Source organism: Crocuta crocuta, unplaced genomic scaffold (genome assembly GCF_008692635.1).
Source record: "Crocuta crocuta isolate KB4526 unplaced genomic scaffold, BGI_CrCroc_1.0 scaffold1079, whole genome shotgun sequence".
In the NCBI taxonomy this organism is placed as follows: domain Eukaryota; kingdom Metazoa; phylum Chordata; class Mammalia; order Carnivora; family Hyaenidae; genus Crocuta; species Crocuta crocuta.
The window spans coordinates 286,469-301,894 of record NW_027529995.1 but is presented as its reverse complement, the minus strand read 5'-3'; the positions used below and the strand labels follow the sequence as shown (position 1 = coordinate 301,894).

General features: G+C 39.4%; 1 protein-coding gene across 2 annotated transcripts in view; it reads left to right on the top strand.

Annotated features, from left to right (window-relative positions):
- Positions 1-15,426, top strand: part of DCAF1 (DDB1 and CUL4 associated factor 1) — an 84,530-nt gene that overhangs the window by 47,014 nt on the left and 22,090 nt on the right. For both annotated transcript variants that reach the window (XM_077763372.1, XM_077763371.1), the window contains exons 12-22: positions 201-370; positions 4,152-4,276; positions 5,395-6,658; positions 7,299-7,497; positions 8,445-8,527; positions 9,006-9,090; positions 12,052-12,285; positions 13,074-13,167; positions 13,685-13,789; positions 13,998-14,071; positions 14,607-14,708. In XM_077763372.1, the coding sequence (XP_077619498.1) occupies positions 201-370; positions 4,152-4,276; positions 5,395-6,658; positions 7,299-7,497; positions 8,445-8,527; positions 9,006-9,090; positions 12,052-12,285; positions 13,074-13,167; positions 13,685-13,789; positions 13,998-14,071; positions 14,607-14,708 (2,535 nt within the window). The remainder of the gene's footprint in view (positions 1-200; positions 371-4,151; positions 4,277-5,394; positions 6,659-7,298; positions 7,498-8,444; positions 8,528-9,005; positions 9,091-12,051; positions 12,286-13,073; positions 13,168-13,684; positions 13,790-13,997; positions 14,072-14,606; positions 14,709-15,426) is intronic.

Below are 15,426 nucleotides of genomic sequence, written 5' to 3'. Positions count from 1 at the left end.
GGGCAAAATGTATTCTGAGTCTAATTATAAATAAAAGGTAAAACATATTTGTTATTTCATTTGTGGGCTGTTGACCCAATTGTGGAATTTGAAAGTTATTATTACTTAGATTTATCAAAACTTGTTGACTGTTGAGCTGTGATGGGGACGGTATCAGGCAGGTAATAGATATCTTTAATAATATGTATCTCTCCTTATAGGCGTGTTCATATACTCATGAACAGATTGTGGAAATGATGGAGTTTTTGATAGAGTATGGCCCAGCGCAACTATATTGGGAACCAGCTGAAGTCTTCCTCAAACTTTCTTGTGTTCAACTCTTATTGCAGCTTATTTCTATTGCCTGCAATTGGAAGACCTATTATGCAAGGTGGGATTAGAGAGAGGTTTTAAATGAAGTTAGAGTCTGCCTTTTGGTTAAGTTGGTGTTGGTTTATATATAGTGTATACTTGGCAAACATTTGTTGAACTGAATTGAAATTTTGGGAATTTTGGGTGTGAATCTGAGAGAGTAGATTAAAGAGGATAATATGTATATGTGTGTGTGTGTGTGTGTATGTGTGTGTGTGTATATGTGTGTGTGTATATATTATAGGTGTGTGTGTGTGTATATATNCCTAGGAAGATAGTATATTTTTTCTTAATATTTTAAAATCCTTATTTATTTTTGAGAAAGAGAGAGAGACAGAGCATGAGCAGGGGAGGGGCAGAGAGAGAGAGGGAGACACAGAATCCGAAGCAGGCTCCCGGCTCTGAGCTGTCAGCACAGAGCCTGGTAAGGGGCTCTAACCCATGAACCACGAGATCATGACCTGAGCTGAAGTCAGACACTTAACCGACTGAGCCACCCAGGTGCCCTAGGAAGATAATATTTTTAATTGACAGAGTGCTTGTTTATATTTATGGTTTTGATGATTATGAATACTTCATAATAGATGGGGAACAACTTCTGTGCTCTTACAGAAGTTACATAATTTACACAGCTGCAGAGGTGGGTTTGAAGTCCTCTCTTGAGACTGCAGTCCAGTATTTTTTGGTACTTAGACTTTAACCATCTCTCTACTGCTTAGCAGCCACATATAATCTACTTTCATAGAAAACTGTATTTTTTGCTTTTGTTATGATTTTCACAATTCCGTTAAAAGCATTCAAGGCCCAGCAGGATGAGGCTCAGAAAAGGACAGCTGATAGAATCAAGAGTTTGGGTGAATTCTATTTGAGGGTGATATCAGAGAATGAAAGTTTTATTTTGGAAAAGATAGAATCTGAAGAGAATACAGTAACAAAGTTTATGAAGAGAGATTCTTTCCCTTCTTTCCCTATCCAGCCATTGTCATAAAGACAAGACCACCTTATTTAGGGTGCAAACGTCTTGTTTGCGAAATGCCAGGATATTAAATCTAGGGAGATAACTTTTGGAGCAGCCACTTTGAAACTTTTTGGTCTCTGGACCCCTTTATTGTATTAGAAATTATTGAGAACCCCAAAGAACTTTTGTTTTAGTGTTAAATCTGTTGATTTTTAACAGTTAGAAAGTAAAACTGAGAAAATGTAAAAATACTTACAAATTTACTTAAAAAAATAATCTTAACCCATTACATGTTAGCATTTTTTATGAAAAGTTTCCAGAATAAAACCAGATGATTTCAGCAAGGTTTTTAAATGTCTGCTTAATATCTCATATCTGCTTCTGTTTTCACTCTTATAACATCACACATGACATAGCCTCTGAAAGCTCTAGTAGCCACCTGTGAGAGAATGAAAGTGAGAAAGGAAACTAACATCCTGGTATTATTATGAAAATAGTTAATTTTTTTCGTTTTTAGTTTATTTTTTGAGAGAGGGAAGGAGAGAGTTAGCCAGGGTGAGGCAGAGAGAGAGGGAGAGAGAGACTCTCACACAGGCTCCACGAGCCTGATATGGGGCTTGAACCCACAAACCTGGAGACCACGAACTCAGCCGAAACCAGGACGCTTAACCAGCTGAGATACCCAGGCACCCAGAAAATAGTTTTTATATCACGAGACCTTCTGAAAGAGTCTCAAGATCACTGGGGTCCCCCAGCCACACTTCGAGAACTGTGTTTTATTGTTTAATTTTTAAGTGTTTATTTTGAGAAAGAGAGTGTGAGTGGGGAGGGGCAGAGAGAGAGAAAATCCCAAGCAGGCTTCACACTCCACGCTGAGCCCAACATGGGGCTTGAGATCATGACTGTGAGATCATGATCAGAGCCAGTATCAAGAGTCAGACCCTTAATTGAGGTGCAGGCACCCTGAGAACCACTGCTTTAGAGTATTAAAGTAGGTTATTATATTTACTTGAACTTTGTTGAAAAGATGATGAAAGCTCAGAAGATAACTAGGAATGTTATAAATACATTTTTTAAGTGGTAAATTCATATTTGGATTACTAAAAAAATATAAATATACTGGGAATATATTGGGAATAAAAGTTTGTTTCTAGGGCAGGTGGGTGGCTCAGTCGGTTGAGCGTTTGACTCCGGCTCAGGTCATGATCTTGCAATTGACAAGTTTGAGCTCCATGTGGGGCTCTATGCCGACGGCTCAGAGCCTGGAGCTTGCTTTGGGTTCTATGTCTCCCTCTCTCTGCCTCTCCCCCACCCATGCTCAGTCTCTCTCTGTCTCAAAAATAAGTGAACATAAAAATATTTTTTTAAAGTTTGTTTCTAAAAATTAAGTACTTGTTTCTGTTTAGAATATATAGAACCTTAGAGAAGGAAATGATTTTCAGCCACTGTTAATTTCTCGATTTTTTTTCCATAATGTGTGTAAATATACATAATTGAGATCATAGTATTTAACCAAATTCATCTTTTTAATGAAATGATTCAGTGACTAATATAACAACTACTCAATACATAGGGTTGGCATGTGGTGGCATTATTTGCTTCTTTCTCCATTCCTTTTTCTGCCTCCCCACAGTGAATTTGGAGTATATCTCTCCATTCATATTTTTATACTACACACATATGTGTGTGTGTAAACAATATAATAATATTTTGTGTGTTTTTAAATTATATGTCACTCTGTATGCATCTTTTGCAACTTGCTTTTTTTACCCTTATGTTTTTGAGATGTATATAGTTGATATTTATTTGAACTCATGTATTTCTATATTAGTTTATTACCCTATTGAGGTACATTTAGTGTTTGTTACTTCCTTTTTGCTATCGAATGATACCACAAACCTTTTTTGGGGTCTCTTTAAGGTTATGTATATAGCTGGATTGTAGGGTGCCTGCATTTCCTCTTTATTGGATGTTGCTTTATCATTTTTATCTCTCACCAGTAGGATATGGGAATTCTCATTTCTTTGCCTTTTTATCAATACTTGGTATTGTCAGATTTCTTATATCTTATGTTTTCTATTTTATTAATGTTGTATTTTAAGCCTCTCCCCTTGTCCTTTAGAGTTCTTTGAAAACAAAGCTGCAGAGTAGTTCATCAGATGAATGTACCATAACCTAACACACAAGTATTCCTATTATCTGTATAAGTTTTCTAATTCTTTTGTTATTTTAAATGATGTGATAATGGACATTTTAACACATAAGTGCTTGTTTGTATTTCTGATTATTTCCTTAAGACAAATTCTCCAGGCAAAATTCCTGAGCTACAGTTTAGGCACATTTTTAGAATCTTGTTTCCTTTTTCTAGATTGTTTTCCCAAAATGAGGGTCCTACTTGTACTCCCACCAAAAGATTGAGAGTACAACTTTGTCTTTAATTTTAAATTAAAGTTGTTTTGAAAGTAATGTCATAGTGACTTACAAATTCTCTCTTCATGTCTTGGCTAGGGACAGCCACACAGATAGTAGTTCTGATGTATTGTGTATCTCTTTTTTTTTTTTTAATGGTTTATTTCTGAGAGAGAGAGAGATGGTGTGTGTGAGCAGGGGAGGGCCAGAGAGAGAGGGAGACACAGAATCTGAAAGAGGCTCCAGACTCTGAGCTGTCAGCACAGAGCCCAGCGTTGGACTTGAACCTAGGAACCGTGAGATCATGACCTAAGCCGAAGTCGGATGCTTAGCTGATTGAGCCACCAAGGCGCCTCTGTATCTCTGTCATTTAACTGTTGTTTTTTTTGACTGTATCCTAGTTTCCATTTGACTAATTGTTTTTCCTGTCCAGGAATGACACTGTGCGCTTTGCTTTGGATGTCCTGGCTATTCTCACTGTTGTGCCAAAAATCCAGCTACAGTTGGCAGAATCAGTGGATGTGCTGGATGAGGCTGGCTCCACCGTCTCCACTGTAGGTAGGTTGTTGTACCTTTCCATTTTTGGGATTGCTTGGTCTGGATTTGTTTTCTTTTGCAATTCTGGCCATAGTTGTGTACCTGATATTAGAACAGAAGGTAGTAGTGGAGAATGCATTGTCCCATCTAAGTTGTGCCGTATACTTTTATTTTTTTATTATTATTTTTTAAAATATTTGTTTATTTTTGAGAGAGAGACACACATACAGCACAAGTGGGGGTGGGACAGAGAAAGAGTGAGACACAGAATCTGAACCAAGTTCCAGCCTCTGAGCTGTCAGCACAGAGCCTGATGTGAGGCAGCAACCCATGAACCATGAGGTCATGACCTGAGCTGAAGTTGGATGCTTAACCAACTGAGCCACCCAGGTGCCCCTATATAAGGGAGTCTGTTGTGTTGGTGAACTCAGGTTTTCTAAGTGATACATGTGCTATGATGGTATAAGTTCTTTCTTGAAAACCTTGTACTCTATAGAATCTCATGCTAAAAAGGAAGTTTATGGGAAAAATGGGTTAGGGCAGACAGTAGAGAACTTAAAGCAACTTTGTAATCTGAGCCCTAACTCAGTAATTGGCAAGCAGCTCAGAATGGACAGAAGCTATCATACATAAGAACATAAGGGAAATGCATTGTATTAAGAACAGGGCTGGTAAGGGCTCCTGCTAAGGTGAGCTTGGAAAGTGGTATGACTGGCTGTGGGTCTTGGGGTGCAGCCACTTGTTTTTAACTTCTTTCATATATAGCAGAAAGGGTTCTTGATGCCATGTGGCATCCAGGCTGAGGGCTTTTTCCTTTCCTGCTAAAGGTTTTAAGTTATTCCTGCTATTTTTGCTCCCCTTAACCCAGGAAAAATTGCACGTGATCCTGGTAGCTTCCACGTAATAGCACATTCCCCTATTTAACAACTGCATATGAAGTATTGCATCATGAAGATATATTGTAGTAGAACTGATTGTATTTTATTCAAAAAGTTCTTTGTCCTTTAATAAAAAAGTATAGTAGTTTCAGGTGGAATAAAATGAATTGAAGTCTAAATTTTGACTCTGGAACAGTTGTTGAAGTTGGCTGTTAGTTTTTTGAAGAACAATATAAAATGTTTTGTATTTCTCCCCAATAGGTATCAGCATTATTTTGGGAGTGGCCGAGGGTGAGTTTTTTATCCATGATGCTGAAATTCAGAAGTCAGCACTTCAGATTATCATCAATTGTGTTTGTGGCCCGGATAACCGAATTTCCAGTATTGGCAAGTTTATCTCTGGAACTCCTCGGAGAAAGCTGCCTCAGACTCCGAAAAGCAGTGAGCACACCCTGGCCAAGATGTGGAATGTGGTCCAGTCTAACAATGGCATCAAGGTGCTCCTGTCCTTATTGTCCATCAAGATGCCCATCACTGATGCAGACCAGATAAGGGCTCTGGCCTGCAAGGCCCTTGTGGGCCTGTCTCGCAGTAGCACTGTCCGGCAGATCATCAGCAAACTACCCCTTTTCAGCAGCTGTCAGATCCAGCAGTTGATGAAGGAACCTGTGCTGCAGGACAAACGCAGTGACCATGTCAAGTTCTGCAAGTATGCTGCTGAGCTCATTGAACGAGTGTCAGGAAAGCCTCTTCTCATTGGCACTGATGTATCTCTGGCACGACTGCAAAAAGCAGATGTTGTTGCCCAGTCAAGGATTTCCTTCCCTGAGAAAGAGCTGCTTCTGTTGATACGAAACCATCTCATTTCTAAAGGGCTTGGGGAAACAGCGACCGTGCTGACGAAAGAGGCTGACTTGCCCATGACTGCCGCCTCTCATTCTTCTGCCTTCACTCCAGTCACTGCTGCTGCTTCTCCTGTCTCTCTTCCCCGAACACCTCGCATCGCCAATGGCATTGCAACTCGACTGGGCAGCCATGCTTCTGTGGGTGCCTCTGCCCCTCCTGCCCCCACTGCCCATCCTCAGCCACGACCCCCCCAGGGTTCACTAGCCTTGCCTGGCCCATCTTATGCAGGCAGTTCCCCCTTGATTGGTAGGATCAGTTTTATCAGAGAGAGGCCATCACCCTGCAATGGCAGGAAAATAAGAGTGTTGCGGCAGAAGTCGGACCATGGCGCCTACAGCCAAAGCCCAGCCATAAAAAAGCAGTTGGACAGACATCTTCCTTCCCCACCTACGCTGGACAGTATCATCACAGAATATCTTAGAGAGCAGCATGCTCGCTGCAAGAACCCAGTTGCCACCTGCCCACCTTTCTCTCTCTTTACTCCTCATCAATGTCCTGAGCCAAAACAGAGGCGGCAAGCGCCAATAAACTTTACCTCAAGGCTAAACCGCAGGGCATCATTTCCAAAGTATGGAGGGGTGGATGGCGGATGCTTTGATAGGCACCTTATTTTTAGCAGGTAAGGAGAGGCCACCTCACTCCCTGGAAATTGGAATGGTTCTTCTATTTAAATCGAAGTGTGTGGGTGATAGCAGTATACTGATGAATCCAGAAAGCTGGACTATTTGTTGGTCTGAAATACCAATGATTGTCACTTTTTGTAAATACATGAGCAATTTGTACCCCCTTTTATCAACCAGGGGTTCTTTGTGTTATTGTTTCTGTTAGGATATTGTTAGGATAAGGATACTCTGTGTTTTAGGATAAGGATACTCTGTATTCTTGTTACAACTAGAGTGTTTTCTAGAACCCATGCAACATGCTGTCCCTAACTAGACTCCCAAACTTGTTTTTGTGCTGGTCCAATTGTTTCCTGTTCTGATTCTTTACAAATCTCACATAAAGATGAGGGGATCACAAGTTTTAAATATGGAGACTTTTGTTATTGTTAAAACTTGGAAGTGGAGGTCCTTTTCTCTCACTTAAAATGAACCACTGAAGGTCACTATGATATTTTGGAAGAAGCCATTTGAAACATAAATGCTCTTTCTTTTTTTTGTTTCTTTCTTTCATCCTTTTAACAAAGTTTTCTTTTTTTGGAGTCCTTGTGCATTGTTTGTCTCTGATTTTTTTTCTTCTTCTTCTTTTTTTTTGCTTAGGTTCCGTCCTATTTCAGTGTTCAGGGAAGCCAATGAGGATGAGAGTGGTTTCACTTGCTGTGCATTCTCAGCACGGGAGCGGTTCCTGATGCTTGGCACCTGCACTGGGCAGTTGAAGCTCTATAATGTGTTTAGTGGACAGGAGGAGGCCAGCTATAACTGTCACAACTCGGCTATCACACATCTTGAACCTTCCAGGGTAAGAGTCCCTTTCTAGGTGGTTCTCATTCATTCATCTTTGATGAATTGGTGAACTATGGGCTTGTGGGCTGGCTGTTAATTTGTACATAAACTTTTATTGGAACAAAGCCATGCCTGTCTGTTTATATACGGTCTGTGGCTGCTTCTGTGCTACATTGGCAGAGTTGAGTAGTGGTGATACGGACCATATGGCTTACAAAGCCTAATGTGTTTACTATTTGGCTCTTTAAGTAAAAGTTTGCCAACCGTCTTCTAACAGTGGTATGTGTATGTGTGAACCTTTTTTTTTTAATTTGCCTCAGATGGAACTATGATCACAGAAGTTTTCTTTTTGTGTCAGAAATAAATCTCAATGTACTGTGAGTTTTTAGGAGAAAAGCATTATATATGGCTCTAGTGGGTCATGGTTTATTAGTATTGTGTGGATGGAATTGACACCTTTATTTCTAAAAGTCAGGACTGTTAAGATGAGAAGGATAATTTTCCTGATTTTAGAGTAAAGGAGACTCAGCCTTTATTGGGCTTTGTTTTTGAAAAAATGTGAAGAGTTGTTAGCTAGGAAAGTCTGAGAAATGTTTTCACTTGATATTTCAGGTGAGGGATAATGAGGAATATGGCCAAATATTAAGAAAGGTGGAACCATCTTTGAATTCTTTCCAAGTTTTTTTCCCCCTTAGCCTTGGAAGTATTGTATTTTTTGTTACTAGGTCAGAAGGCGTTAGTCTTTCCTTCTAGGCGTTAGTCTTTCCTTAAATTTAGGTATTTTTTTTAGGACATTGCATGTGCACATACTTAAATTCCAGCAGCTTTGAACACTTCTTGGTTCTTCGTAGTTTATTTTCGATATAATACAACAATTTTTGAGCTTGTATTTTAAAATGTTACAGGCAGATGACATTTATATAAGCATGTGACTACCTACCTTGGGCCTCCTTCTTCTTTTAGGATGGGTCCTTACTGCTGACATCTGCTACTTGGAGCCAGCCTCTGTCTGCACTTTGGGGAATGAAATCAGTATTTGATATGAAGTATGTATGTATTTTTATAACCTGAGTCTTTCTGTTCTACAATTTATCTAATTTATATTTCCCTTCATCTAATTCTTCAACTTGAAGCCTTTTGGGAAAAGATGAATGCTGTGAGTTATTGCTAACTTCTCTCTTCCTCATCTGTGGCTCAAAATGGCATATCTGTGTAATTTCTCATGTTCATATATACATAGTTACACTCTTTGCTGGGGTACGTTTCAAAGACGTGTGTCCTGTTATTTTTTTTTTTAACAAAGTAATTCCTGCTAATTAACTAATTCTTTTGGATCTGCTTGGTTAGACTGATGGAGAGAATTTTTTTAAAACTTTTAAGTGTACAGTTTTTCCTCTTCGTTTGTTGAGAATCCTTAGATGAGTATGGTCAGGCAGGAGGCTCAGAATCATGTTTATTTTCAGTCAGTTTGATGAGTATTTCCTGAAGGTCCATCACTTACGTACTTTTGTTATCTGTCTGTAGGCATTCCTTCACAGAAGATCACTATGTTGAGTTCAGTAAGCATTCTCAGGATCGAGTCATAGGTACAAAAGGAGACATTGCCCACGTAAGTACTTAAGAATATACTGCTTTTAAGCTGATTATGCCCATTTGCTTATAATGAAAATTTTGGACTAAAGGGCAGCCCTAAGGGCAGCAAAAAATTACTTAGTGAAATTCTTTCCAGATAGAATATAGAAGTGTAATAAAGCAGTTCTAAGCCATGTGGGACAAAACATGAACTAATCTGACAACTTAAGACAGGTGTTATTCGCACAGAGTGATTTTCCAAATACTTACTAAGTTTTAGATGAAGTATAAGTCCCTGCCTTTATAAAGCCTCACTGGGGAGATAAGTAGAGAAGCAAATACATGATATGTCAGGTGGTAAGTGCTGCCAAGGAAAAGAAAGCAGAGTAAAAGTTAGAAAGTGCTTGATGGTGGGGAGCCTGGGTGGCTTAGTCGGTTAAGCGTCCGACTTTCGCTTAGGTCATGATCTCACGTTCGTGGGTTCGAGCCCCGCATCGGGCTCTGTGCTGACTGCCAGCTCGGAGCCTGGAGCCTGTTTCAGTCTGTGACTCCCTCTCTCTCTGACCCTCCCCTGCTCACGCTGTCTCTCTCTCTCTCTCCTAGAAATAATAAATTAAAAAAAAAAAAAATTAAAAAAAAAAAAAGAAAGTGCTTGATGGTGGTGTGAGGGACTTCTCTTTTATCTAGGATAATCGGTATCACTGGTAGGGTGATGTTTAAGGAGTGTTTTTAATTTTTGAGAGTGCACATGCGCAAGTAGGGGAGGGCAAAGAGGGAGGGGGACAGAAGATCCGAACTGGGCTCCATGCTGACAGGGCTCGAACTCAGGAACTGTGAGATCATGACTTGAGCCAAAGTTGGACACTTAACTGACTGAGCCACCCAGGCGCCCTAGGAGTGTTTTGAAGGAAGTGTCATGCAGATGTCTTGGGAAAAAATGTTTTAAGACTGAGGGAAAAGCTCTTGGGAGGTGGCAGAGGGAGGACTGGGGAGAGCTCAGGTCAGTGTTGTTGGGGAATGGGTGACACATATCATACTAGTATCTTATAGGGTGTTGTTAGGACCTTTGGCTTCTCTGAGTGAGATGCAGGCACTGGAGGCTGAGCAGAGGACACATGATGAGATGTAAAGTTCCTAAAGTATGAGTCTGGTTTCCGGGAGAAGCAAGAGCAGGCTTTCTAGTTAGGAGTATGTCAGGCCAGCCCACATGTGAGGACTGCAATGGGTCTGGGCCCAGGACTACATGGTACAGGTGATAAGAAGTGATGTAGCTGGGCTCAGGGGTTCTGGACACATGAAGTTTGTTATTAGATATTCAAGTAGGGAATGGGTAGTTGAATATACAAAATGGGAGTTCAGGAGAGAGGTCTGGGATGGGGGATATAAATATAGGAGTTATTCAGGTGTTGATAGAGCCATGAACCTAGATGAAATCATTAAGGAGGCTAGAGAACTGAGGGGACAGAGTCCTGGCATATGCCAATATTTCGAATTTGCCATGTGAGGAGGGACTTGGGAAGGAGACCAAAGAGAATGGCCAGTAAGGCAGCAGGAGACCACAAGAGAAAGATATGCCCCAGAAGACAAGGGAAGATCTTTTCAAGGAAGAATTGATCAACTGGGTCAGAAACTGTTGACGAGTTCATAAGATGAGAATTGAGAAGTACCTTTGATTTAACAATGTGGATCTTCTTGTTAACCTCATTAGGAGCTAGTTTTGTGCACTGGGATGAGAATTTATTCTCATGAGAGAACAGGGAAGTGGAGACACTGAGTAGAGACAAGTCTTCTGAAGTGTTTTTTGCAGAAACAAAGCAGAAAAGTGGGGTGTAGTAGAGGGTGGTGGTGGGAATATGGGGTTGTGAAAGGATTTCTCTCAAACTTTTTATTTGAAAATGTTAAAATATGTAGAGAAATTGAACGCATAGTACATGTACCTACTACCTGGATTCATCAGTTTAATATTTGGCCATATTTTCTTCCTGTATAAATACATATGTATGTATGTGTTTTCAATTATTTGAAAGTAAGTTGCAAACGTGACATTTTATTTCTAAGTCTTAACAGTATGTATATTCTAGCAATAAAGACATTTTACTACATAATTTTATTCTATTATCAAATATAAGAAAATCTGTAGTAATGCCCAAGTATCATCTAAAGTCTGTACCATATTCAGTTTTCCCTGTTGTTCCTCATGTGTTTGATTTCAAATGCTTTTTTTTTGTTTTGTTTTTTTTGTTTTTGTTTTTGTTTTTGAACCAGGATCCAGCCAAGATTCACATATTGCATTGGTTGTTATGTCTCACTAATGTTTTAAAGCCAAGAACCATTTCTCCAGTTTTCATGACATTGACTTTTGAAGAGACCAGGCTAGTTGTCTTGTCCCATGGTCTTGATTTGTTTGATTGTTTTCTTGTGTCTCCTTATTGTTCCTGTATTAAAGGAGGATTTTTTTTAAAGATTGGAAATATTACAGCATGTCTGTAAGCTGATGGGAAAGATCTGGTCTCTGCGTGGGTTGCACATTGTATAGTTTGGAACTTGTAGTATTGTAGGGCTAAAATATGTGTATTGGGAGATTTTTAAGGAGAAAGGGGCATTTCATTGATGCCTTTCTTCAAAAAGTGGCCCTTTACTAGTATTCTGTGGTTAATTATTGGTCAGTCCATCTGAATTTCTCAGTTTCTGTCATAGAAACATTTTCTGTTTCTTGAAAGGGGGAGGGATAGAAGAGGGTTCTCTTACCCTTATTGCCATCTCTCTCTTCGTTTTCTTGTGAGAAAGAGACTTTTCAAACCTTGAATGGGAACCAAAGCACTAAACATTGGTTGGATGGGTGTAGTCTTCATACTTTCCAGGTATTCTACAATATTAGGGCTTTTGTAATTTTGTTGGGATTTGAAAAGCATGGAGAGCTATTTTACACAGCATCTCTTCAATTTGTCAGTGGATGGATTGGTCTGATTTTTCTCTTCCCACCCCTTCTTCTCTAAAGATTTATGATATTCAGACTGGCAACAAGCTGTTGACTCTGTTTAACCCAGATCTTGCCAACAACTACAAGAGGAACTGTGCCACCTTTAATCCTACAGATGATCTTGTCTTAAATGATGGCGTCCTCTGGGATGTCCGCTCTGCACAGGCCATTCACAAGTTTGACAAGTTCAACATGAATATCAGTGGTGTTTTCCATCCAAATGGGCTGGAGGTCATCATTAATACTGAGATTGTATCCTTTACATCCATGTCTTATTTACCATTTGTTATCTAGTTTGTGATGCAAAAATAATTTATCTTTCCTTCAACACCCTGTTAAAGTATCCACACAGGTAATAATTTGGTGCCTCTCCTTTAATTTGAAGTGTTAATCTCCAGCGGTTGGTAATTACCAATGAACTTTCACTAGCATGTTTTTCTTTGTATTGAGAAGAGTGACCACCAGATTCCTACCTTGTACTTCTCCAAGTATTAAATTGGTTTTCATGTCTTCAGAAGGATTTTACTTTTGCACTACAGAAGTCACAAGAGTAAAATGAAGTGCTGCTGTTGAGATGAAGGGAGCTCGTGTAGCTTTCATGTGTATAAGGATACCATAGGAGATTTTTCAGGGATGTTATTCAGTAATATGCATTCTGTATGCTTTTGTTTTACCTTGAAAGCATTTACTTTATTTTTTAGTTCTGTAATTTTTTATATTTTTTTTGAGAGAGAGAGCAAGAGCGAGCACATGCACGAGTAGGGGAGGGGCCGAGATAGAGGGAGACCCAGAATCTGAAGCAGGCCCCAGGCTCTGAGTTATCAGCTTGGAACCTAATGCAGGGCTCAAACGCATGAACTGCAAGATCATGACCTGAGCCGAAGTCAGATGCTTAACCAACTGAGCTACCCAGGTGCCCCTTTACTTTAAAGCATTCATATCTCACAGGAGAGGAAAAAAGAGATATTTTGGAATTTCTCCTATGAATTTATATAAGAAATTTTGTATGAAATAGTTTTCCTTGACCACTTCCTTCTTAGTGGGATCTTCGCACTTTCCATCTTTTACACACAGTTCCTGCTCTGGATCAGTGTCGTGTTGTGTTCAACCACACAGGGACAGTGATGTATGGAGGTAATAAACTTTTTACTTCTCTACATTATTTTTTTTCTCCCTTCTCTCACCTTTCATTAATTTGATACTTTTAGTTTGGAAATATCTCTCAAATGTTAATTGGAAAGCATTTGAAGGTTGTAACATAAAAGAGAAAATGATAGCACAAATGATGTCAAAGCTTATTGATGAAAATAGTGTTAATTAGTGTGAACCTAACATATCTTGTACAGAAAGAAATTTCATGCATTAATTTCCCATCTGTACTCTTATGAACTTGTTGCATTTGTGCTCTTGTGATGTTGCTGGCCTTAGTTATAACACTTATTGGGAGTTAGATGAAAGGTTGAGGATACTGTCTGGGGTATGTGAATAGGATATGTTGAGAGGAACTAACTAGACAGAATGAATTTACTACAAGGAAACTCACTGCAGTCTTGATTGTCCATTAATATTTTCTGCACTTGTGAATAGGGGATATTTCTGATTTCTAATACCATTTTGCTCCATGGCCCCTTTTCCCTTTCTTCCTAATTAGCTATGTTGCAGGCAGATGATGAGGATGACTTAATGGAAGAGAGGATGAAAAGCCCTTTTGGATCATCCTTTCGAACATTTAATGCAACTGACTACAAACCTATAGGTAAGCTTGAAGGGGCAGACATTGTTCGTTTTGTCATGTTTTGGTTTTCCATATTTAAGCTCATCCCTTTTCTGTAAGTTTTCATTGAAAAGCCAAGAGGTTACGGAAATATTTAGGAGTAATCACCTTGAAATTCCCTTAGAGGAAAAGTTGGTTTTAAGGTCACAGCAATAGTCTAATCCCGATCTTGTCACATTCTGTTTTCTAGCAACCATTGATGTGAAACGGAACATCTTTGACCTGTGTACAGACACCAAAGACTGCTATCTTGCTGTCATTGAGGTAAAGGGAGCTAGCAGAAACCCTGCTGTTTTCTTTTGATCTTTAGGACCATTTTCAAGTTATACTACAGGCATTTCCTCTGACCTAAGATGTGTTCTAAAGTTGATGCATTTTCCGAAAGTAGATCATTGATAACCTACTCACTTGATGGAGAGATATCCATTGTAAGAGAAATATTAACAAGAAAATTCCAGTATAAAACAACATGGACAGTCCCATCTTCTAATATCTTGGATTCACTGTGATCCCTTTCTTAAAAGGAGTCTGGATCTCTTGCCAGAGGAAGACAGGTTCATTCCAAGGATGGTGGTCTCTCTTTTGCCTATATTGCTCACTCTGCCAAAGCCTCTCATCCTGTTTTCTTTCCCTTTCTGTGGCCTGGGTATAACATTTTCAGAGTTAGTTCAAGAACTTGGGGTATTAGAAACTTTCACAGTTACAGAGTCAAGGTACATGGGTGCAAGTTATAACTGAGATGTAGATGTGGGCCTTTTGAAAACTAACTGCTCTTTGTGGACTGGGTGTTTTATTTCAGAACCAAGGCAGCATGGATGCTCTTAACATGGACACAGTATGCAGGCTGTATGAAGTGGGCAGGCAACGTTTGGCAGAGGATGAGGATGAAGAGGAGGACCAGGTCAGTGGTCTTTAAGATTTCTTATTGCTGAACAGTACTTTATAGAGGTTATGCTCTTCTGGTTTTTGCTGTAAGGATTTTTTTAATATTAGCCTTTGCTACCTGTTGGCATATTCTGCAGGCCTGTTGTCACTAAAATCACTAAATAACTAAAACTTTGAAGAAAGCAGATTTTGGTTACTATAAAACGTTAACCCCAGTACCAGACGGTTCTGTGTTCTATTTGTAGATTAATTTGGTTGTTAGCAATCTCTGATATCGTTTTAGAGACTTCTTTGAACTCACTTTCAGGACCAGTGCCCTGTGGCTTCAAGATGAGCAGCTCCCATATTCCCAAAGTCAATACAAAATAGGAAAGTCAATCTGCCGAGATGGGTCACAGGAATGGCTTAAGCTTTATACAGTTGTGGCTTGCATTTTCTCAGCTTTATAGCATAGTCTTTTTTTTACAGTTATGGATTGGAGCTTATAAGTAGAGTGAAGATTTTGATGCTTTTGGAAATTAAGCATTTATAAAATGTGGGTAGGTAGGATGTATGTCTCACAGAATCTTAATTTGCTTTTTTTCATAGGGGATTTTGAGTTATGATCATTATGCTGGGTGTTTGCCTATGTGGTATGTCCTTATCAGTTCTGAAGAGTTTCTTAAACTTCTGACTTTCAGCAGATCTTTCCTGTCAAGTAGGCTCACGCTACATTCCCTATTTATAAAGCTCCT